Raw genomic sequence first — 26,092 nt, 5'->3', positions numbered from 1 at the left:
CCCAAAAATGAAAGGTCCTGTTAAGTGCAGAAGATACTGACCTCTCGTATATTGTTGGAGCCCCTGGGTCCGGGAAGTCTAGGGTTATTATAATGTTATGTAAATTTGTCTCCTACACCAAGAGATCAGTTTTATGTGCAAAGAGGTTGTTGTGTGGAACCAAGGTGAAGATTTGTGAGGATCTTACCTCCACCATATACCATCTTTTGATGATGATGATGATGATGATGATGATGTATGATATTTAAAGGGGCGTAACAGCTAGGTCATCGGCCCCTAATGGTACGAGATGAAACAAAACACCATGATAATTAAAATTTTAAAATGTAAAATAAATGGTGATGAAAAATGATTATGAGATTAAAACAAGCAGTGGATCTAATTCGCAGTGCCTTATTTTCTAATAGAATTATAGAAAATATAGGTGACAAGAGAATAAGGCATTGCCTGGAAGTACAGGTATATATAATTCAAGTTAGAAGTTAAAATAACACATTAAAATACGCAAACACACATTAAAATAGAGTCAATGGGAGAAAAGCGCAGTTAACAGAATTACACTAATACAAAGGATATTATTACGCACAATAAAAAAGACCACTATCCCTCATAAAATGGATGATGAGGTCTGCTGACTGCTCGTCATCTCATAGGATGAGGGAAATGGCACTCGGGAGTTGTAAACTATGGCGTAGATCGACAAAATCTACGCACTCTGTAAGGACGTGTACCACGGTTAGATGACCGCCGCAAGTACACACCAGGGAGCGTTCACCCTTCAGTAGGTAGAAGTGCGTTACTATGCCATGGTCAATCCGAAAATGACATGATGCTACTGCTTCCCTCCGAGAAGCCCGAAGGGAAGCAAAGTCTTCCATACCTTCGTAGTTCCTTTTATAGCTTTCAGTTTATTTAGGAGAGGGGTGGACTGCCATGCCATTTCCCAATAGGACATAACCAGATGTCTCTGCTGAGAGCGAATGATACTGGCTGGAACCCTGTAAGGCAACAAGCCTCCTTGGAAGCCTTATCAGCTAACTCGTTTCCCTCTACACCCATGTGGCTTGGGAGCCATATAAACGTAATTCTGGTGCCAGCATATGAACACCCGGCCAGAAGGTCCTGGATCCGCTGTACCAGAGGGTGCTGAGGGAAACCTGTATCTATAGATTGTAGTGCGCTCAACGAGTCTGTACACGGCAGAAATTGCCGACGCTCATCAGACAGTGTGTACTGCAGAGCTTCAGAGATGGCATAGAGCTCTGCTGTGAATACACTACAGATTTTTGGTAAAGGAAAAAGAAACCTGCTGTTGTCAACAACAAACTCACAGCCTACTCACGCTTCTGCCCTCGAACCATCCGTGACCGAGCTCAATAGCTGCAGTCGCCTAAGTGCAGCCAGTATCCAGTAATCAGGAGACAGTGGGTTCGAGCCCCACTGCAGGCAGCCCTGAAGACGGTTTTCCGTGGTTTTCCATTTTCATACCAGGCAAATGCGAGGCTATACGTTAATCAAGGCCACAGCTGCTTCCTTCCCATTCCTAGGCCTTTTCTATCCCATCGTCGCCATGAGACCTATCTGTGTCGGTGCGATATAAAGCAAATAGCAAAAAAAGAACCATCCATGAAAATGACCGAATCAGGGTACCGGCCAACAACGGACACGAAGATTTTGTGATAAATGGAGGGGGTCCATGTTTTCCTTCGGGCCAGTGTGCATATCTAGAATAATTTCAGGTCTCTGTATTATCAAGGAGGTACCCTACTTGGTCATCTGACAAGACAAGGAACCGAAGGTACATCAAATAATCTGAGATTGCTATCCAAGCGTATTCCAACAGGCCGCCTTGCTTGAGGTAAACAGCATACAGCCGACGGTTTCTATTGTGGAATACACAAGGATAGCTTGGGTGAAGCGGCATCTGTCGCAAATTTGTAGCATACGACAGAAGCATTCGCTGGTGCCGCAGGTGTCAAGGCGGCACACCAGATTCAGCAAGCAGGCTAGCAATGGGGCTTGTAGCAAAAGCTCCTATTGCCAACCTAACTCTGCTGTGGTGAATGCTATTCAGTTTCGCAAAGACGCTTTGCCTTGCTGATCCATATGCTGCACTGCCGCAGTCTAACCTGGATAAAATATGTGCCCTATAAAATCGTAGGAACATCGTGCAGTCTGCCTACCAAGTAGTGCCGCTAAGAAACTTCAAGATATTAAGCCTCTTAGCGCATTTTGCTTTTAACTGTCGCACGTGTGGCTCCCACGATAATTTGCTATAAAAAAGGAGCCCAAGAAATCGGTGTCAACTACGGGAAGAGCGACATTCTCTAAATAAAGCTCAGAATGAGAGTGAAGAGTGTGCTTCCAGCAAAAGTGCACAACAGAGGTCTTTGCAGTTGAAAACTAAAAGCCATGTTGTAAGGTCCACTGTTCCACTCTAATTGCTTGCCGTAATTGTCGCTCAGCGACGGCCATATTTTGTGAGTGTAATGCAGAGCAAAATCGTCTACATATAGTGAGGGTGTTACTGCTAAACCAGTAGCAACGACAATACCGTTTATGGCTATCACGAACAGAGCGACACTAAGAACTGATCCCTGTGGGACTCAATTTTCCTGAACGTGGTATTGCACATATGCCCTTCCTACTTGAACACGGAATAGACGGAGGGACAAAAAATTTGCAATAAAGACCGGCAAGTTACTTTGGAAATTCCACTGATGCAGGACTGAAAGGGTGCTGTATCGCCATGTGGTGTCATAGGCCTTTTTTTTAAGTAAAAGAAAACAGCCACCAAATGCTGTTTGTGGAGAAAAGCATCCTGGATAGAGCTCACCAGGCGTACCAAGTGACCAGTTGTCAAGCGAGCAGCTCGAAAACCACATTGGTACTCGGACAAAAGTTCTTGTTTCTCCAGACACCACACAGGTAGGTGATTTACCATCCTCTCAAATAGCTTACATAAAGAGTTAGTAAAACAAATAGGTCTTTAACTTCCTGCATACTTAGGATTTTTGTCAGGCTTGAGAACAGGAATGACTATGCCCTCTCGTCACTGAGATGGAAACTCACCCTCACTGTTGTAAGCCAAAGTATATTTTCCTTGAACTTGTATTATCTGTGGGTAAAGTATTGTTTGTATGCATCTACAGTCCTCCCAAAATTAGTTTCATGGAATCGTTTGTAAGAGGCGATGGGGCTTGTACCAGGCCACTGTATCATCCAAGGAGGTACCCTACTAGGTCGCCCGGCAAGGCAAGGAGCCAAAGGTACAACAAATAACCTGTGACTGCTATTCAAACGTAGTCCAACTGGCCGTGTTGCTTGAGGTAAACAGCGTACAGTCTACAATTTCCATTGTGGAATACGCAAGGATAGCGTAAGACAGAAGCATTTGCTGGCGCCACAGGTGTAAAGGCGGCACACCAAATTCTGTTGTGCACTGTTCCTAATGAACTGTTTTTCATTATAAATATGTTATACTTGCAGGCGATATAAAAGGGCATTTTGGAGCAGGGTCCTCGGGAACTGTAATCATTTATGATGCACTTGATTCATGCAATCCGACAAGAATACAATTTGATGACACAGTATCACACTGCATATTGTCATTCTAATCTCGATACCATAGCTTCAAATTGTAATGATACCGTACTAAAATTTGGACAGACCCTAGCAAGCGGATCCTCTGGATATGATATGCTATTTGCTGTCTTCTCAATATCAACATCCAAATATGAAAGGAAATTTAGAGATTTCCACAGTTTTAATTCTGAAGCTGTTTGGAGAGACGTAATTTCAGTTCCCTGGTATGAAATAATCTCTCAGTGTAACATCAATGATAAAGTCACCAAATTTAGCTATTTATTTTTTGCATTGTTCGATAAGCAAGTCCCAATAAAAATAATTCGAGCCAAACACCCATCAAACACGGGGTAACGTCTGCAATTAAGAAATGAATCTCTTCATGGGACAAGGCAAAGAGAAGGCATATCAAAAGCAGGAAACCTGAAGACTTTGAAGCCTATCACATCTTGCATAATAAAACCAAACTTGAGATACGAGATGCCAAAGTTAAACATGTGCACGCTTTGTTCAGTAACAGATCAGTTCAGTCTGCTTTATGGGGAACAATAAAATCCCTAGGTATTGCCAAGAAAAGTTCACAACTTACATCCTCATTCACATCTGCAGAATTACAAAATGAATATTTCTCAAAAATTTCACCAGTGAAAAATTCTTACAGAATATCCAAAAATATTCATAGTTACATAAACACAAATAAACCTCAACATGATATCTTTCACCTTTCATATATTTATTCTGAAGATATAATCAAAGTAAAGGGCATAAATACCAAGGCTATTGGACCAGAGATGGCATCACATATTCCCTCCTAATGAACTGTTTGAAAATAATCACGCTGGTCATAGCTCATCTGTATAATTTTTATTTACAGTCACGGGTCTTTCCAGCTGACTGGAAAATGACCAATATCTGACCTGTTCATGAAGTTCCTTCCCAAAAAGTTGACAATTTCAGACCAACCAGTATTTTGTCTATCTTAGGAAAAGGATTAGAAAAGACAGTTTACCAACTACTCACTTCATATTTAAATAATTCTATTCTTCACACATTTCAGTCTGGTTTTTGAACAGTCCACAGCACTTCTCAAAGTCATCGAAGATATAAAGTTTACAATGAATAGAAAGGAACTACAACTCCTGGTACTATTCAATTTAAGCAAGGAATTTACTTTACAAAGGAAATTTAATATGTCCTCCTATTCAATACATACATATCTCCATCATTAGATGGAGTAATAATAGTTATACATGTTTCAACTCATTGGAGCCATCTTCAGCAACAAAAAAAAGTTAGTTTTTTTTTTACATAATTGATGCTAAAAAATGTGTTAAAACATAATGAAGAAAAGGATAAAAACAAATGATACATGACAGAACTAAAACAATAAGTGATTATGGCGAGGTTGTGGACTTCTTAGTCTAAAACGTGCAGTGTCTTACAATTAAAAAACAAGGACGAATTCACTGTGCTAAAATTTAAAATGACAGTCTGTCTTCGTTGAGTCACCATCACAAGTAGTTAAGAGGGCAGCGAAAACTTGAGAAACTAGGTTTGAGAAGAAAACAAGTGCCAGATAAAATGTATGTGACACATAGTGGAAACCGCCAATGAAGATAAAATTTATTAAATAGTTGCCTTCTCGAACGGCCTAACCTTCTCAAATTTAACGGTCCCGTTCTCACTGATTGTGTCTAATGTTGGCTCAGCTGTGTTTGCCACATTTTTAAATAGTCAAGAGGGCAGCGAAAATATCTTGTAATTAAGCAAGGTATTTGATAAAGAGTCCACCGCGGCCTTCTTCTGACTAAATTACACACAGTGGGCATATCTCTATCAGCTCTTTCTTGGTTTGAAGCATTCTTGAAAGGGAGGTCTCAGTGTGTGGTATTTGACAAACAAAATTTCTCTAAACGACCTGCTTGTTGTTTAAAAGGGCCTAACATCTAGGTCTCAGGCCGCTCTAAATGTTCTAGTATATATTCAGGTGTCCCTTTTGTTTTCACTATAGGCCTATATAAATGATCTGCCTGGAGTTTTACGCCACATGAGACATATGTATGCAATGATTTACAGATCTATTACCATTTTCCTGTGAATCGTGTTAACAAATGAATTAGTAAAATAAATCTAGATACAGAAAGACTACATTAATACACTCTATGTCTTAATTTGCTATTAAATGAAAACGAAATCTGGGTTATCAAAGAAATTTATCAAATCTTTCCAACAGGGACTTTCCTCCTGCAACAGCTGTAAATGGTATCAGTATCAGGAATGTGATAAGAATTTAGTTATTCTTACTGATAATACTCTCTCCTGGTCCTTCCATGCCAGACATCTGGTCAAGAAAGTGTCTGGTATATTGCACAAGTTTTGCCGTATCTTACTTTTTTGGTGACAAAGATGTTGATCCAAACTATGATACCATATTTCCTATTTTAAATTCCGGCGCTGTAATTTACAGCGATATCTCAGAGAAATATAATTCTAAACTCCAGCGAGTTCAGAATGCCTATGTGCGTTTCGTCTTCAGTATTCGTAAAAACTGTCATATAACACCTTACTACATGGCCGCAGAGTGGTTGAAACTCGGGGATAGACAACCATACTCAGCTGCTTGCTTATTGCTGAGAATTTTAATATCTATTGCTGTGCATGATAAATAAATTTACAGCTAATACGCTTCAGGTTCCACAGCATTGTAGGGTAAATTGCAGCAAGTCATTTATTATCATTGCCTCTCAATTATACAACAACTTTAAAGTACCATGAAATGAAAAAAAAACCTCAGATGTCTTAATTACAGCTACCCTTCTACTTATTAAGCCATGTAAGTGAATTTTCACCATTTAATTGAATACTAGGAAATAACAATCTCCTTGATATATTTTAGATGTTTAGTTTTTATCTTAATACAGCCTCGGCATTAAAGTATATCTTAGCTTTCTCTTATATCTTCTCTTCCTTTTTAGTACACTCTTATGTTTCTGAAATGTTAAAAGTAATATTATAATCTCCTAGATGTTTAGTTTTTAATCATTATTTATCCTCATTTTCACAGTGGCTGGGAATCGATCATCCTGATCAATTACGATTTTTCCACGAATCACAGTTGTCTCAGGTTACCAGAATCCTGGAGACGATAATAGAAAGAAAGCTTATAGGAATAACAGAGTCCAGAATTCAAGAGGAACAGTTGATTTACACACAGAAGATAAAAAATGGAATCGGTCTTTATCATGAGGTAGATTATGAAAAAGAACTGGGAATATGGGGATTCCGTTGTAATGACTTTCATTACTGCCACATGCCTTTTCAACATAATGGGAAGAGTAACGGGTTTCACCTACATCATGATAATCGGCGTGACGAATTCAGTCAAAACATGTTCCCTGCTACGAATGTTCGTAGACGCCAGAATAATGTTAATTTCTTGAAAAACGCAACAGGTCAATTCCAGATGAGTCTCAATTTCGAAAGAATTATTTTGATGATTGTTGCTTAAAGGGACCTTAGATATAGGTCATCCGCCCAGAATTCTTTTTTGGCTTTACGTCGCACCGACAGAGAGGTCTTATCATTAAAAATTAAATAATTGAAGTTCAACCAATTCAATACATAAAAGAAAGAAATGTAGTAATTACATTCTTATTTAAATGGGACCGGTTTCGACCCTAGTCCAGGTCATTGTCAGCCGTAAAAACAAGTAGGCGAAATCACACAATGTTTATGAATATTGGCGACGATGGGAAGGGAAAGGCCTAGGAACGGGAAGGAAGCAGCCGTGGCCTTAATTAAGGTACAGCCCCAGCATTTGCCTGGTGTGAAAATGGGAAACCACGGAAAACCATCTTCAGGGCTGCGGACAGTGGGATTCGAACCCACTATCTCCCGGATGCAAGCTCAGAGCTGTGCGCTCCTGACCGCATGGCCAACTCGCCTGGTGAGAATTATTTTGATGAGTGCTGCCAGGATGTACTAGAATCTATTCAAAGTGATAATCAGAACTTCCATATCGATGCCCAAATGACCTTAGATGAACTAGTGAAGAGGTGCATCAGGCATAGGCTACCTCCTCAACCCTTGGAATCAAGCTATAGAAAGCAAATGGATATAACAACAGGAGTGAGTAGGTAGATGTTCAAGGAACTCGGAATGTCTCCCAGTATGTAGTATGAATGTTCAACCCTGTTGTCATAACCTTCATGTCCAGGATACCAAATGACATGGGGACAGTTTTTGGTTATCAGTGTTGCTGTCCAGCTACAGGACAGGTGATCCTCTTGTAAATAATGGTGTGAAACCAAGACTTGACGCCTTGACCATCGTGGCCTCCAGCCGGACTTACACGACAATGAATTCCTGCCAATAGGCCTACATCCATGAGAAGCTCACCCTTGTTTGCTTGTCACCACCGATATTATCACCACCTAGGAGAGTGGAGCCAAGATTCCAGAATGTATTCTTGTATGGCAGCCAGTGCATGGTGCAGTAGTACTGGTAATGATTGCTTTAAAGGGAAATGCCATGTGTAAGTAAGGTAGCATTCTGCTTCTCAGAATTTACTGAGCTCTGAACATCTTTAGCAATCCTTGGGCCTATGGCAGAAAGCAGGTCCTACTTTCATTTGACAGGTAAGGGACTGCTTGGAAAACAACTTGGCGAATGATGAGGAGCTACCTGTATTAATGGGGCTTTTAGGAAGATAGAAAGCAGAATTGGCTGAGTTAGCAAAGAGGATGCATTTGGATGGCTGGGGAGGTAATGATATTCGGGCATGAGGAGATAACAAGAGATAGGAAAATATAAAGTGTTCTTGATGGGTGTTAAAAAGGGAAGGGCAGAGTGTGGGGTAGTACTGTTCACCAGAAACACTACTGCAAGCAATATAGTTTCCGTTAGGCACATATATGAGCAAATGACATGGGCAGATTTGGCAGTTGGGGGAATTAGGAAGAGAACTGTCTCAGCATTTTTTTTTTGCTATTTGCTTTACGTCGCACCGACACAGATAGGTCTTATGGCGACGATGGGATAGGAAAGGCCTAGGAGTGGGAAGGAAGCAGCCGTGGCCTTCAGTAAGGTAGGCTACAGCCCCAGCATTCGCCTGGTATGAAAATGGGAAACCACAGAAAACCATCTTCAGGTCTGCCGACAGTGGGGTTCGAACCCACTATCTGCCAGATCCAAGCTCACAGCCGTGCACCCCTAACTGCACGGCCAACTCGCCCAGTGTGTATCAATCTATTCACCATGTGAGAGTGCAGATGACGAGGAAGTTGACAGTTTTTATGAAGCACTGAATGCACTGTACTAGGGGTCACGAGCAAGGATACGAGTGCTAATAGGCGATTTCGATGTGAGAACTGGAAATAGAACTGAAGGCTATGAAAAGGTGATGGGTAAATGTAGGGAAGATATGGAAGCTAACAGTAATTTGAAGCATTTACTGGAGTTCTGTGTTAGTATGGTAGTAGCAGTTACAAATTCATTCTTCAAGCATAAGGCTACTCAGCGCTACACATGGCAGGGTGTATGTATGTTCAGTCCGTCAGCGATGCCGCTGGTGGGATCCTCAACAGCTCTGCCATAAGCTGTCATAGATGGCCTAGGCATCACTGAAGAGGGGTACTAGGGAAATGAAGAGTGAGGTAGTTTCCCGTTGCTTTCCTCACACCGAGCCAGAGTTGCTATTACATATCAGTCTGCCAAGCCCACTGAAATGCATACACCAACCGACCCTATGAGCAACATTTTCACACCATTCATAGCAGGGACTGTCTGCATAAGGATTGGCATTACTAGCATCGCTCATACCTCAGTCACTTTCATATTGTCAAAGCCAAGGATAAGACAGAGACAGATCTATGAAAGTAACAAAATTGCTCTAGCCTATACCAGAAGACATAGTGCACTGTAAACACTAGGTCCTGCCAGCAAACGCGTACATGGCAGGGTACGGGCACCAAATGCATAATAGACTACATCATAACAGACTTTGAATTCAGGAAATCCATTACGAATGTGTGGATATTCTGTGTATGTTTTGATGATGCAGACAACTATTTGAGCTGTAGTGAACTAATCTTTTACAATTTTGCTTTACGTCGCACTGACACAGATAGGTCTTATGACGACAATGGAGTAGGAAAGGGGTAGGGGTAGGAAGTGGCCATGGGCTTAATGAGGATACAGCCCGAGCACTTGTCTGGTGAGAAAATGGGAAACCACGGAGAACCACCTTCAGGGCTACCGAAAGAGGAATTCGAACCCACTATCTCCCAAATACAAGCTCACGGCTGCGCACACCTAACCACACAGCCAAACTGCTTGGTAGTGAACTAAGTATCTCTAGGCCTGGGATTGAGAAAGTGAAATGTCTGCAGGTGAATAAGAGTAGAAAATCTCCAGAACAAGGAAATTAGACAGAAATCACTGGCGTAGCCAAGGGGGGGGCCCACTGGGGCCGGGCCCCCCCCAAAATGTTTCCTGAAACTAGAGCGAGGATCAGCCGTTGTTTTACGTACGATACGAACAACTTAAAACTTACGCCGAAATGACGAATTAACGTAGCGACAAAGAATATACTACCAGGGCTCAATACGGCCATTCATAATTCTCCATATTTGTACTGCTTGAATGAAAGGAAGTCACTTAGGATTGTGATGCGCGGGGATATTTCACTGTATAGGCCTCAGTACTGGGAATGTGTTGACAAATGCCAAAAGATGAGGAAAGGGGCAATTAGCCAGGGATTACTCAGTAGGGGGCCGGAACGTGACCACCGAGATAACGGGGTCCACAGCCAGAAACAGTTGAACAACATCGTGTCAGCTTTTGCAGATCAGTTCCAGGAAACTGGGGTTGTACCGTGGTTGAAAGATGTGCTGTGTTTAAGTTGCAGCGTTCGGAAGACTGTGACAGGATTGTGATCTGCACGTTAGTTTCTCATTTTGTGCCATATAATAACTTTATTTGTCACTAAGGGCAAAATAATGTGCATCCTCGGTAAGTTATGATTTTTTTAAAAAATTCTAATAGCAAGACAGATCGCAGATGCGTACCTTAGTTCTATAGGTAGGTCCATATATTTTGTCAAATGCCCGGGGACTGATTGGAACTTCAAATGGCACCATCAAACGTGCATGTAACTATCTTGTAATTAGCGGACGTGATAACTCAGTTCCAATGGTTCTATCTTCTCATCAAGACGGCCGAGGCTTGAGTCGCAGTCGATGCATGAAACATTTTTAAAATGGGAAGTCACGTTCTATTGATACAGATTCTGCTTAAAACACTAGGTCGCGTGCCTTACCTTTCTTTAGTACTTTTGAGTAATAACCGCATCATTTATGATGGTGTATTTTGAGTATCAACCATTCTTCGGGCTTACCTTGTACCTTAAATGGTGAGTGGATGCAGTGGTGTACCCACGAAATAATATCAGTGGTCAAGTCTAGGCCAGTAGCGTGGATACAACCTTTCCGTGGAAGGGGTTGTGAAAAGATGTTTTATTTTGTATTTATAATTTGCTTTACGTCGCACCGTAGGTCTTATGGCAACGATGGGAAAGTAAAGGGTTAGGAGTGGGAAGGAAGCGGCCGTAGCCTTAATTGTATGTTGTATGTTCAGTCTTCAGCCCTAAGGCTGGTTGGATCCTCAACAGCTCCGCCATCAGCTGTCATTAAGGTGTGCAAATGGGAGACCACCGAAAACCATCTTTAGGGCTGCCGACAGTGGGGTTCGAAGCGGATGCAAGCACACAGCTGTGCGCCCTTAACCGCACGGCCAACTCGCCCGGTGGATATGAAAAGAGAGCCGGTCCTACCGAGTGCGGTGACGGATCTTCTGTAGATATTGATGGTTTTGATTGTTACCATGTAATTATATCCAACAATCGAAATCATAGCTTCTGTGCTCTAAACCGGCTGCATATTTGAAACTGTTCGTAAAATTGATAATATCGTTCTTCGTTTGTGAGGAAGTAGAATCTTCATTTAATTTTTTTGCTAAAAAAAAGAAAAGAACCACTTTGGTACTACGCCCCGTGAAGGTGACTACCTGCCAGGTCGTAGATATTTCGATCACGGGAGACTCATGGCCAACTCTATTGCACCCACAAACAAGGCTGTATCTTCCCGATCCCATGCCTTTCTTAACTCTGTCAGTGGCGGGCATCGAATGCAGGATGCCTTGAGTCTAATTCTAAAATAAGGTGACCTAAAAGTAACAAGCCGACCCCGCGGTGTAGAGGTAGTTTGCCTGCCTCTTACCGGAAGCCCCGGGTTCGATTCCCGGCCAGGTCAGTGTTTTTACCTGGATCTGAGGACTGGTTCGAGGTACACTCAGCCCACGAGCTTATACTGTAATTGAGGAGCTATCTGACGGTGAGATAACGGCCCCGGTCAGAAAGCCTAGAATAACGGCGGAGAGGATTCGTCGTGCTGACCACAGGACACCTCGTAATTTGCAGGACTTCGGGCTGAACAGCGGTCTCTTGTTAGGCGATGGCCCTTCGGGGCTGTTTCGCCATGGAGTTTGGTTTGGAAAAGTGTACAGAGAAGGAAGCGACACCCCTGCAAGGCTCTTTAGCTTCCAGCTAGTTCTTCCGTCCGGTCTCGTGCATTTAGGACAGTTGGAAAACGTACGCCTTAATAAATGCTCTTCATAAAACCTGTGTAAACAAACTAACTGAATCTATTTATAACAATAATCACAAACGCCTCCTTTTCATGTGGTTCAGTTGGTTGAGTCGCTGTCCTTCTGAGTCCGAGTTCGCAGGTTCAAATCCCGACTTTGGTCGGGGGCCCTGAAAACTGTGTTGAAATGGCAACAGCTCCATGTCGTTGGTTTCTGGCACGTTAATAAAAATTATACATACGAATATTAGCGTCATAAAACTGTAACTTAATGCTACTATATTCTGCACCCCAGGCTTGCGAGGGAAACGAATTAACAATTTGCTTTATGTCGCAACGACACTGATAGGCCTTATGGTGACGGTGGGATAGGAAAGACGTAGGAGTGGGAATGAAGCGGTCGTGGCCTTAATTAACGTACAGCCCCAGCATTTGCCTGGTGTGAAAATGGGAAACCACGGGAAACCATTTTCAGGGCTGCCAACAGAAGGGTTCGAATCCACTGACTCCCGGATGCAAGCTCACAACTGCGCTGCCCTAACCGCTAGGGAAACTAATAGGACAAGATAAACACTCCCTAGCATATGTTGTGACATATATTTTTCTTTACCAACTAACAAAATATCTATACCCATACCTCTTAAATTCTATATTTATTTATTTATTAGTGCCCTTTTTACAGTGGCGAAGTTAGGGCTCGAGGCCCTCTCGTATACTTAACCACATACTAATCAAAATCTTAAATAAAATACTGAGATACGTAAAACAGTTAAAACTACATAAATTAATAGTTTTAAAAATAAATTTAAATACATTACTAACTAAATTAATATTGAAAAGTGCGGCTGCATGGCTAAATGGTTAGCGAGTTGGCCTTTAGTTACAGGGGTCCTGGATTCGATTCCAGCAGGGTCGGGAATTTTAACCATCATTGGTTAATTTCGCTGGCATGGGGGCTGGGTGTATGTGTCGTCTTCATCATCATTACATTCTCATCCCGACGCGCAGGTCGCCTACAGGTGTCAAATAAAAATACCTGCACCTGGCGAGCCTAACATGTCCTTGGACACTCTTGACACTAAAAGCCATACGCCATTTCATTTCAATATTAAAAACCTCTTAAAAATGACATCCTCAGGCACGCACACATTCACATGTCAACCATTCAGTCAGCTGTCCTCAGCAGGTAGTCTCGGCAGGTTTAATTTAATTTCGTGTGGCTATTTCTAGCCGAGTGCAGCCCTTGTAAGGCAGACCCTCCGATGAGGGTGGGCGGCAACTGCCATGTGTAGGTAACTGTGTGTTATTGTCGTGAAGGATAGTGTTATGTGGTGTGTGTGAGTTGCAGGGATGTTGGGGACAGCACAAATACCCAGCCCCCGGGCCACTGGAATTAACCAATGTAGGTTAAAATCCGCTACCCGGCCGGGAATCGAACCCGGGACCCTCTGAACCGAAGGCCAGTACGCTGACCATTCAGCCAACGAGTCGGACGTCTCGGCAGGTGACCTTAAATCTTAATAAAGAGCTAGTTTCTCTGACCTGAGCTGACAGGGAATTCCATAATGTGACGCCGATCACCACAAATAATCTATTAATTGTATTTGTGCAGTGCAGTGGAATAGAATGATAGGATCTAGAACGTGTATTTAAGTTGTGAAATGATGATAAAAAGATGAATTTAGAAGAAATATACAGTGGCTGACTTTCAGCTAACACTCCTAAACACCATCGTTAAAGTGTGTAGCTGCCGACGTTTATCAGGCTTCAGCCATGAGACAGCCTGATAGTATGGGGTGGTATGAACATCGTACCCGATGTTGTAAATAAATCTCAGGCAGGAATTCAGTGCTCGTTGAAGTTTAAGTGTTTCTTCTCTCGTCATATCAACTAATACAACGTAACAGTAATCAAGAATAGGGAGAATGAGTGTCTTTATTAGTTTTGCCTTTAGCTCAAATGGAAATATATCCCTCTGCCGTTTAAGAGGGTGAAGCACTCCAAAAGTCTTTTTTACGTATTTCTTTCATTTGACCAGAACAATCAAGTGTTTCATTCATAATTAAGCCAAGATTTTTAACCGGTTTACTGTGGGGAATAATGTTCCCATTAAGTAGGATAGGCGGGATTGCGACATTGTTAGATCAGCTCAGTAATTTTCGTGGTCCAATTATGATTGCCTAAAATTTTGTGGAGTTTAGTGTAAGAGAATTTCGTTGTGCATATATTCTGAGTCATCAGAGGTCATTGTTAATATCTTGTCTTGCAGTGTCGATATGTTATTTCCTGTCTCGGATGGTATGTCATTGATATAAATACAGAAAAGTAAGGGCCCTAGAATCCTGCCCTGCGGGGCACCACTAAGTTTCATTTTCCATTTAGAGGCCTTGTCGTTTACTGTTACACGCTGTTGATGGTTACTCAAATAATAACTAAGAAACTTAAGCGCAGCCAGGTCGAAATTTAGCAGTTCCATTTACTTTATCATAGTCGGAATTTCTATAGTGTCAAAGGTGCTACTGAAGTCAAGAATGATAAGTTTAGTGAGCAGTCGTTTGTCTATAGCGTTTCTTCTTACCTTCAAAAGTGCTGTCGCGGTACTGTGACCCTTCTTAAATCCAGATTGCAAAGGGTCCAAAGGAGCATTTTTATTTAGGTATTCCAGAACTTGCTCATATACTAAACGTTCAAGGGCTTTAGAAAGCGCAGGGAGTATGAACACATGACGAATGTCAGGGAGATTGTGGGCCTAACTCTTAGGTACCAGTATAATATTCAATATTGTCTGTTTTCCAGACAGTAGGGAAAATTCCGTTTAGTAAACAGTAGCTCAGTATGTGCGTCAGTATAGGCTGGACAGCACCAATAATTTTATGTATAAAAGTAATAGGATTATCATCTACACGTGTGGCCTTTGATTTAATCGAGTACAAAGTCTTTTTAACCTGATTTTCTGTGATACTGTGAAATGTGAATGGTGGATTGGCTGGAGGGGAGGGCGGTGATTCGGTGCAGTTAATTGGGGGTAGATTGAATATTTATTCTACTAGAGTAATCGTTCAATTCGTCAAGTAGAATGTCAGGAGTTGTCTGGCTCTGTTCATGTTTTCCTATTCCCAGAGCTCTAAATTGGTCCCATGCGCGACTGGAATTAAAGTTGTTAGCTAAATTCCGGAAATATGCACATTTTTTATTTCTGATTAACTGCTTTGTGCGATTTCTTAAGATGCGGTAAGATTCGAAGTGTGTGTCATTTAAGGGTTCTTTATAATGTCGAAATAACGAGTCACGGTGGGCCGTCATTCTCTTGGTTTCAACATCTAGCCATGGAGAAGGGCGAGAAGCCTTTATTCGACGTGTATGTGTGTGTTTCTTTGCCGCATTAATCGTATAAAATGTCACTTCTTTATAGCTTATCACATGACCATTATTATAATAAAATTACCATATTTATATTCTGGCTTGGGGACTTGGAGTTTGTCCCAACATTTTCCTCTTCATATTCAGACAACATACTACACTACCAAGCACCAAAGGAACACACAGCAGTGATTACATCGCTCCATATAGGGTTGACGTCGGGAAGAGCATCCGGCCGTAAAACAGGGCCAAATTTACATGTGCGACACAGTTCGCACCCGTGACCCCACAGATGTAGGAAAAACGGAAGAAAAGAAGAAGAAGAAGAAGATGATGATGATGATGATGATGATTACTATTAGCTTCCGGAATCCGCACGAATCCACCACTATTACTTGGATCCAAGGACACTCATTTCCTTTTTAGGTATTCTATACCACCTAAACTCTGGAAGTTTGGTCACCTATCAAAATAAATGGGCCCCCCCCAAACTGAAATCCTGGCTACGCTACTGACAGAAATAAATGAATATGATAAGTGAAAAGTTCCAAACAATACACAGTAAGCAGATTCAGGACATAGGAAGATAATGGGTGGTTCACAGGAATGTTGTAGTAAAGACAGCAAGGGAATGCCTAGGAACAACTGTGTGTAAAGAGGGAAAAGCTTACTACCCCTTCTTCTTTACATGTTACAAATTTCATATTTGGTCCGTATTGAAATGTACATCAATTTAAGATATTACCAAAATTTATTAGGATCAACCAATTCAATACAATAGAATTTACAAAGTTAGGACTTACATCCTATTCAACTAAAATTTGAAGGGTTATGTTTCGCCCTTTAAAAAGGGCATCGTCAGCCTTTTTACACTCATACTCAAAGATAAAAATCAGGATCCTGATTGTCATGGTAAAAAATATAAAATGAGAATATAAGATTAGAGTGAAATTATACAATGTGAGAAATTGTTATGAGTTCTTAAATAATTTACAATTAAAACTTCATTTAAAATGTTTGCGAAGAAAAAGTTGAAGTTGGTATGATATTACACTAGTAATTTTAAAATGATTTTATAAATTAGACAAACTAGACCTTAACCACATAATAACAAGAAGGTCTATGGCTAAAGTTGCCGTATCAAAGTTCGAGTGAAATTCGGCTGAAAGCAACTTGATTTACATGTTGAAGAGAAGGTTAATGGAACTTAGTAGCCACTTGAAATGACATTGAAACTTTCTTGTTGAAAGGTCGTAATATTTAACTGTAGTATGGTGCTATGTAGATTATAAAGTTGTATCCAACTAATCCATTAATCTCGTTATTTTAGTTTTAGCTGAATAGGATGTAAGTTCTAACTTTGTAAATTCTATTGTATTGAATAGGATGATCCTAATAAATTTTGGTAATACCCCTTCTTCTATCACTCTTCCCACACCTATGGGGTTGTGGATGTGAACTGTGCAGCACGTGTGGATTTGGCAATGTTTTACGGCTGGATGCCCTTCCTGACGCCAACCTTATATGGAAGGATGTAATCACTATTGCGTGTTTCTGTGGTGGTTCTTGGTGTAGTGTGTTGTCTGAATACGAAGAGGAAAGTGTTGGAACAATCACAAACACCCATTCCCTGAGCCAGAGGAATTAATCAAACACGATTAAAATACCCCAGCCGGCCGGGAATCGAACCCGGGACCCTCTAATAGGGAAAAAGCGAACATCTTGGTGGAATGATAAAGTGACAGCAGCTTGTAAATGTTAAAAAGATGTATCAGACATGGCTCCAAACAAGGACTGCTACACACTGGGAATTTTACACAGATGAAAGAATAATAATGTTTTTACAACCCAGTAACAACTTATACGGTTTTCGGAAACGCTGAGGTTTTCGGAATTTTGTCATGCAGGTGTTCTTTTGTGTGCCAGTAAATCTACTGACAATGGGCTGACGTATTTGAGCACCTTCAAATACCACAGGACTAAGCCAGGTTTGAACCTGTCAACTGGGACTCAGAAAGCTACCACATTAACTGTCTGAGCCACTCAGCCTGGTGTAGATGAAAGAAACAGAACAAAACAAATAACTGTTGAATCCAATCACTGGACAGGTGGACGAAATATTTTGAAAATTTTCTCAAAGTATAAGGAAATCTTTCTGGTGACGTGAACAGCCACGCTCATGGGAAGGAGGACAACGATGTTGGTGAAATTAAGCTTGAGGAAGCAGAAAGGTTGGTAAATAAACTTCATTGTCATAAAGTAGCATGAATAAATGAAATTAGAGCCGAAATTGTGAAATTTAGTGGGAAGGCAGAGACAAAAAGGCTTCACAGAGTAATAAAATTAGCATGGAATATTAGTAAGGTACCTTCTGATTGGACAAAAGCAGTAATTAGGCTACACCTATCTATAAACAAGGGAACAGGAAGGATTGCAACAACTATCGAGGTACTTCATTGATCAGTATACCAGGCAAGGAGTTCACAGGCATTTCTGAAGTGAGGGTGTGATCAGCAGTTGAGAGGAAGTTGAACGAAAACCAGTGATGTCTCAGATCAGAGAGGGGCTGTCAGGATCAGATTTTCAGCATGTGCGACGTAACTGGAAAATGCTACGAGAAGAATAGAGTTATCTTTATGTTTCGTAGATCTAGAGAAGGCATAAGACAGAGTACCAAGGGAAAAGATGGTAGCCATACTGATGGATTATGGGATTAAATGTAGATTATTAAGAGGAATCAAAGGCATTTATGTTGACAGCATAATTCCAGTCCAGTACACACAACGTTAGTATCAGGGGTCAACACTTGTATCGCCAACATAAAGCCGCAGTATGACTGTCTTAAGTTTATTCGTCACGGACGTGATCACGCAGTGCACAAGGATGCCAACCTGACTACTTTGAAACTAAGAGGGGCTCTTTTCTATGGCTGCAACACATACTGTCCATACTGCAAAATAGAAAAGAAGAAGTAATTTAGTAGTTCTAAGCTACTTTTCATGTTTAACACAGGCCAATATCTGTAACGAAACAGTGGCCACTGTTCACATGGCAAGGGAAAAAATATCCTTAAGTATATCCAACCTATCTTTCATATTAGTCACAGCCCAACATATAATTTTCTGACACTGGTAAGCCCATTCCGTGCACTGTGAGGTGGCCGAAGCTGCTGCCATGTTGAATCTGTAATGTAATTTCACAAACCAGCAACCAAAGTCCAGAAAAAGAGGCTAAAACAAGCAAATCAGTAGGCCTTACACATCGCCAAGGCCAGTGTTCATGAATGGACATACAACAGGAAAGATGCTCATTTTAGTTGAGGCTCTTTGATGTCCAAGTACACCTCACTTGCTGTGAACTTCTGAAGAACAAGTACTCTTACTGATCAGTGATCTGTCTACACTTCTGGCAAATAGCAGACTTGCCCACATAGTGAGAAATTTTGAATATTCATAAATAAAATATTTAATATTATGTCAATCACTGGACTTACCCTCTATCATCTTCTTTAATTCCAGAACTGACGTTGTGTCCTTTGCATCGGTAAATATAGTCAATTTTTTCCTTCGTATCATCAGAAAAACATCCTAAACAGAAAGATAAATTATGTCACTCTCGACCTGTTGAAACAGACAGAGAGGTCATTAAGGTAACGGTAAACCTCATGGGGCGAGTGTCAATGAGGCAACATGTAGTGCTGGATTATCACTCACCAGAGACTACTCGTCTCGACCAATGGTAAAATTAAGAAACCCATATACCTCTAAATGAAGTCTAACTACTTACAGCTCACTTGCTTGGCATTTTTATTATCTTTATTCAAATACTGTAAGCAGACGGATAGGCCTAATCTATTATGTCCAAGAACCTAACCATAACAAGGCTATGGATATATATTAATGTACTTGTGCACCGAAATAAAGTCTATCTTTCTATGGCCACTGCAACAATTCCATACAAACTGACTACCATAGTTTTAAGTGCATTACTCAGCAATCATCACAACAAACCATTCTTCAAGCAGACCATACCTCAACTTAAATACCACTCTACTCAGGTGGGGTTCCGAAGTATTTACACTTCGTGAGGAGAACTTTGAAGGGGCACACACTGTCCAAGACTCTTAACACAGCACCAAACAAAGAACAGAAACGATGTCACAGAAAATAACTTTTGCTCTTTCTGCTATGCTACTACTTACAGAATGTCACTGCATAACTTGAATCAAGTGATCTATAAATACAACTGCTAGCAATTTCTGTAAAACCTGCCGTACATTCAAATACCGAAAAAGCATCCAGAAAAATAACACAACTGAATCGCGAGAGATTCAAACCAATCTCCGATCTGACAATATTGAGCGATATTCGACACACGTAAGAAAAGCGCATCCACTTAAGAAATGAAATACATGCATACATTTCTTCAAAAGACTGAAACACATTGCTTATTACAACAATAAATTTACAGTGATCTAGCAATAAAATCTCATCTGGTCTAACGCGTTACAACACACAACAATATACAACTAAAATCCTACCAGAAAAACTAGTCAGTAAATAGAAAACTGACCACCACATTCATTTTACTAATACAATCTTAGCACACTGACGGCAAAATAGGATTAGTCTTATAACCTTACATTTAACTTAACCTACATCCGTTTACGAAAAAAATTGACATTTTCACAATACTATTATAAATACAAATTGTAAACATATACCATTTTAAAAAGTGTTCTGTTCGAGTCGCCTTGTCAATTAGCTGACCCTAAATAAACCGATAAAAAGTGGTTGCAAAATCGTGGAAAATGATTTCAATGTTTACGGATGGAACGGATCACCCAATGCCGATCAGTTTTCGGGAGTTTCCTACCTCATATCGAAGATATACATTCATTGGACTAAACTTTAAAAGGGGGTGTGTTATTGGACAAAAGCTGAACGTCATATCACTGCCTTTTAAATTATTGCTGATGGTAAGAAAGAGTTATGATTGTTTTGATTTGTTCGCTTTACAAGGCAGTCTTGCATTGTCAATAAAAGAGAATTTCTCCTGCTAGGAGAAATGTGACTTAAACCCCACATGTCTTTCCAAATTAAGAACTTTGCAATCTGGCGCAAGGATAGACCCAACAGAGATGGCTGTGCTGATTCAGTCGAAACATAATCATCTCCCTCTCGGCGTTAATGGGTCTCTCGGTATCAAGATTAGATTTGGAAATTACCATTATGGAATTTTCCCGGCCTATTTACCACCCAAAGGTTCCGCGTAGATATTTTATTAACCCGAGAATGGTAATGTAGGGTGCTGCCAGAATCGCGGTGAAATATGTGAAATATGCTAATTCAGTATTTTGTCTTCTACGGCCTAGAAAGAGTATACCTTCACTCTGATGTTCCCGTAACATCTCCGGTGTTCTCTGCCTCTTACAAAAAGGAAACGGCCAGCTAATGTGACTGCGGTGCCGGTAGACCGCCACGTTACCATTTGTGGAACTTTTCATGTACTTAATTTCAGGTCATTCTGTTATAAGTGCTTATGATGTATATGGATGAAAAACATGAAAAATGATTGTGAGACTTCCATTGATGCTGGAGAACATACAACTTCTGAATCTGAATGTGACTTACACATAAATAGAATTGCAAAAAAGCTCAAACGGAACTATTGTCTTGTCAGTGATTAGCACCTGTTCATTGAGGTGACAGTGACGTACCTTAAACGTATTGTTAAAATCTATATTACTGCCTAATTAATAACATTTGATATTGCATTCATATCAGTATCGCAGAAGACGAGACAATGATGGGGGTCCGAGGACAACCAGTGTTACAATTGGCGTTTCTCCTCTCGGGTTAATCCACGGCACATTTGTTTTATCATTGGAGGAGACTTAAATTCCAAGCATACACAATGGAACTCTAGGATCAAAAATCCTAAGGGGAGAATATTACAGCGACATATGAGGAATAATGACCTCGGTGTATATGCCCCAACGGAACATACTTATCAAATACAGTAGAGACAATGCGCGACACTTGCGGATTTAGCCTTCATAAAATGGGAGACAATTCGACGGTGGCGCTCCTAGCGACTTGACCTGAAAAGTCGCGCTAAATTCAAATATCAATGGAAATGCATATAAGAAAATGGATAAATAAATTACGTCTAGAAAGAAAGTATTATTGAGATATTAACTTCGAAGTTGCTAAAGCAATTCTGGATAAATGAATGAAGAATTATTTAAAAGGTTATTATTTTAAGACTGAAATTAGACATATAAACAAGATGTGAAATGGACTGCAGTGAAATGTGTTGATCTTTAATTAATGCATTACTTTTTTTGCTTTAGCATTCCTGCCTGAACTTTTACGGTTAGATTTGTCTTTTTTTTATTTAAGAAACATTGTATCATCACATTAAGACGCTTGTCAATAAAAATATCGGCACATTCCTTACACACATGATGCAATGAATTAACATTTAAAAGCTGGACAATTTTCCTCTTAACATGAAGCCTACTAACAGAAAGAAGATCTTAAAATACACGATTTAATCTGAGAAGAGGGATTAAAGAAAGAAAAGTATGAAAATGTTGTCTATAGTGATGCTTTGAGGAATATTTACGTACAATTAGAGTATAAATGTAACATACCCTTGGGTGTATAGTCAAGGATTTTTAAAGTCGCTGGCCTGGAAATGATCTGAACAGATCTTATAATTCTTATATAAGTGTAACGTACACCTTATCCAAATCCAAATCACTTCTGTGACATTTCAAAACCCACAGATCACACCTACAACAACACATCGGTATTGAAGGTTAACTGCTGCACTATACAATAAAATATGCGTATTATATTTTAAGCCAGTTAAAATATGAGTCGAGAAGGTCAGAAGATTATGAAGTACTATAAACATCTCTTTTTCACTGGAAGAATAAACACAATATTACTTACATTTTCTTCTCACGAGGCTGGGTTGGGATATAGTACCATATCTGAAGTACTTATTTGATTATTGTTTGGTCGGAGGAACTATACCAGATGAATGGAGAGTTGCTATTGTAGCCCCGGTGTACAAAGGAAAGGGTGATAGACATAAAGCTGAAAATTACAGGCCAGTAAGTTTGACATGCATTGTATGTAAGCTTTGGGAAAGCATTCTTTCTGATTATTTTAGACATGTTTGTGAAATTAAAAACTGGTTCGATAGAAGGCAATTCGGTTTTAGGAAGGGTTATTCCACTGAAGCTCAACTTGTAGGATTCCAGCAAGATATAGCAGATATCTTGGATTCTGGAGGTCAAATGGACTGTATCGCGATTGACCTGTCTAAAGCATTTGATAGGGTGGATCATGGGAGACTACTGGCAAAAATGAGTGCAATTGGACTAGACAAAAGAGTGACTGAATGGATTGCTATATTTCTAGAAAATAGATCTCAGAGAATTAGAGTAGGCAAAGCTTTATCTGACCCTGTAATAATTAAGAGGGGAATTCCTCAAGGCAGTATTATTGGACCTTTATGTTTTCTTATATATATAAATGATATGAGTAAAGGAGTGGAATCGGAGGAAAGGCTTTTTGCGGATTATGTTATTCTCTATAGAGTGATAAATAAGTTACAAGATTGTGAGCAACTGCAACGTGACCTCGAAAATGTTGTGAGATGGACAGCAGGCAATGGTATGTTGATAAACGGGGTTAAAAGTCAGGTTGTGAGTTTCACAAATAGGAAAAGTCCTCTCAGTTTTAATTACTGCGTTGATGGGGTGAAATTTCCTTTTGGGGATCATTGTAAGTATCTAGGTATTAATCTAAGGAAAGATCTTCATTGGGGTAATCACATAAATGAGATTGTAAATAAAGGGTACAGATCTCTGCACATGGTTATGAGGGTGTTTAGGGGTTGTAGTAAGGATGTAAAGGAGAGTGCATATAAGTCTCTGGTAAGACCCCAACTAGAGTATGGTTCCAGTGTATGGGACCCTCACCAGGATTACCTGATTCAAGAAGTGGAAAAAATCCAAAGAAAAGCAGCTCGATTTGTTCTGGGTGATTTCCTACAAAAGAGTAGCGTTACAAATATGTTGCAATGTTTGGGTTGGGAAGAATTGAGAGAAAGAAGAAGAGCTGCTCGACTAAGTGGTATGTTCCGAACTGTCAGCGGAGAGATGGCGTGGAATGACATTAGTAGACGAATAAGTTTGAATGGCGTTTATAAAAGTAGGAAAGATCACAATATGAAGATAAAGTTGGAATTCAAGAGGACAAACTGGGGCAAATATTCATTTATAGGAAGGGGAGTTAGGGATTGGAATAACTTACCAAGGGAGATGTTCAATAAATTTCCAATTTCTTTGAAATCATTTAGGAAAAGGCTAGGAAAGCAACAGATAGGGAATCTGCCACCTGGGCGACTGCCCTAAATGCAGATCAGTATTGATTGATTGAAAGAAAGACAGCGCATTCTTCTCTACTTCATAGTTACTGCAGCCAAACACTGCACATACCTTTCCCCTCATGCTGAGAGGAGATATGAAGGAATGACACACGCTACTATTTAATTATGTCACCTCACTGAAAACGTATAAATAACACCAAAAACTTCACACACAAATACACGTGCTCTTATGACAGAATCAGTAGTTTTCAGGACTACTCGCTAGAGAGAGCTCCAATAGCTGTCCCTCGATATCTCGCTCAGTGTCGCGTATAGTCTCTACTGTATTTGTTATTATCCTGTTAGGCCGTCCTACCCGACGTCTTAGACGTTGCGGTTACAAAATGTTATAATAGGGCAATTGATTTTCTAGTCCATAATGCACATAATTCTGGGAATGGTGTGTAAGAAACCATTACGAAACGAGGTGAAAATAAATCCCACCAAAACTCAAGCAATTATTTTCACCAAGCATCGGCCTAGATTTGGTCAACTTACTATTAATAATGTCCCTTTGTCTTGGACAAACTATAGACAGAAATATGTTCTGGAGGTACAATATACAGTAGAAAAACACTTACAGCGTGCCACGGTACGGACGAAAGCTTTGAGACCTCTGCTAGGAAATAAATATATCTCCACAAGTATTAAGAGAAATATTTACCTGGCATGAATCAGGCCCATCCTGCTGTATGGCTAGTCCCTAATGCACTTAATTCTGGGAGTGGTGTGAACGAAACCATTACGAAAAAGGTGAAAATAAATCCACAAAACTCAAGCAATTATTTTCAGCAAGCATCGACCTAGATTTGGCAAATTTACTCCTAACGCTCTACTGTATGAATTTTTTTCGTTTTCGTTTGGTGAAGAACATTTCAAGCTTTAATTTTCAACATTATTTCAGTGTTTTAAATATACCAGCAATTCTTAACGGAACTTGCCCACACATCACATGCGTTTAACAATTATGTGGCGCGGAATTATGAAAAAGGAAACGATACTATCTTTACTGCTGTTATCTTAACGGAACTTAGCCATGTGCAGGCGTGGAAATTTGAGTGAACCATAACCTTACTGCTGTTATCTTGACAGGACTTAGCTACGTACAGGCGCGGAATTTTGAATGTGGCATGTGCTTTTGTCAGCCATCAGGTCCTAACTACGTGGGCATGGATTTTAAACAACTAAAGTTGGCTAACCTCAGTGCTGCCATCTTAACAGGTTCTAGCCACACTATTAGAATCTTAACCACGTGGAGGGCGCGGAATTCAAAATCCAAGTGCTTTTTGACAACTGACAGGTCCTAACCACGTGCACTTATTTTGAACTGCTACCATCTTGACAGGACCTATCCTCACTGCAGAGCGCGGAATTTAAATGATCATGACGGGACTTAGCCAAGCCGCGGAATTTCTTGAACGATCATAAAGCCAGGAAGCCTAACTACAGGCAAACTGCCCTTCTCGACATGTTCCTTCCCGAACTGCTCTTCTCGACAAGACCCTTTCCGATATAGCTTTAAAGTAAGCTGCGCTTCTCATCACGGCCCTTCCCGATTTGCACTTCTCGACATTATTATGGAGGGGGCCTAAGGACTAAAGTTTAAAGCAAGCTGCCCTTCTCGACAAGACCCTTCCCCGTTATAGTTTTTATGCAATCTGCCCTTTTCGCCATGACCATCCCCGAGCTGCCCTTCTTGACATACCACCATCTTAGAGGTCATAGTTTTAACGCAAGCTGCACTTCTCGACAAGACTCTTCCCGACATAGTTTTGATGCAAGCTGCCCCTTCTCGATAAGCTACGTTCCTCCTCCTCACAGTTTTATGGACAGATGAACTTCCCCCTCACAAAAGATTTACGTCACCATCCGACAAGAGAGAACATGTATAGATTCAATCCTGTTACAGTGGACTGGAAAGCATGATGTAGCATTGTTCTATTGTTCATGTAACGCATAAGTTTTTACTTACCCTTTTCACTGAGGAGGGAGTGGTACGAGGAAGAGAATGCTATAAGGAGAAGGTAATACTTTGTCCCTCTTCATTTTACAGACTA

At 40.5% G+C, this 26,092-nt stretch overlaps 1 protein-coding gene across 2 annotated transcripts in view; it reads right to left on the bottom strand.

Annotated features, from left to right (window-relative positions):
* The window catches only part of EloB (elongin B), a 48,861-nt gene extending 28,395 nt beyond the window's left edge, over window positions 1-20,466 (bottom strand). The window contains exons 1-2 of one of the 2 annotated variants that reach the window (XM_067136250.2): window positions 20,311-20,466; window positions 19,081-19,174 (exon numbers count right to left, since the gene is read on the bottom strand). In XM_067136250.2, the coding sequence (XP_066992351.1) occupies window positions 19,081-19,174; window positions 20,311-20,313 (97 nt within the window). In that variant the 5' untranslated portion in view covers window positions 20,314-20,466. Of the gene's footprint in view, window positions 1-19,080; window positions 19,175-20,127; window positions 20,149-20,310 lie in introns of those variants that run through there. The other variant, XM_067136251.2, reaches the window with a different exon arrangement.
* Between the last annotated feature and the right edge of the window lie 5,626 nt (window positions 20,467-26,092).

The sequence above is a fragment of the Anabrus simplex genome, chromosome 1 (assembly GCF_040414725.1).
Source record: "Anabrus simplex isolate iqAnaSimp1 chromosome 1, ASM4041472v1, whole genome shotgun sequence".
In the NCBI taxonomy this organism is placed as follows: Eukaryota; Metazoa; Arthropoda; class Insecta; order Orthoptera; family Tettigoniidae; genus Anabrus; species Anabrus simplex.
Note: the sequence above shows the minus strand (reverse complement) of the source record. Positions and strands in the feature narration are given on the sequence as shown.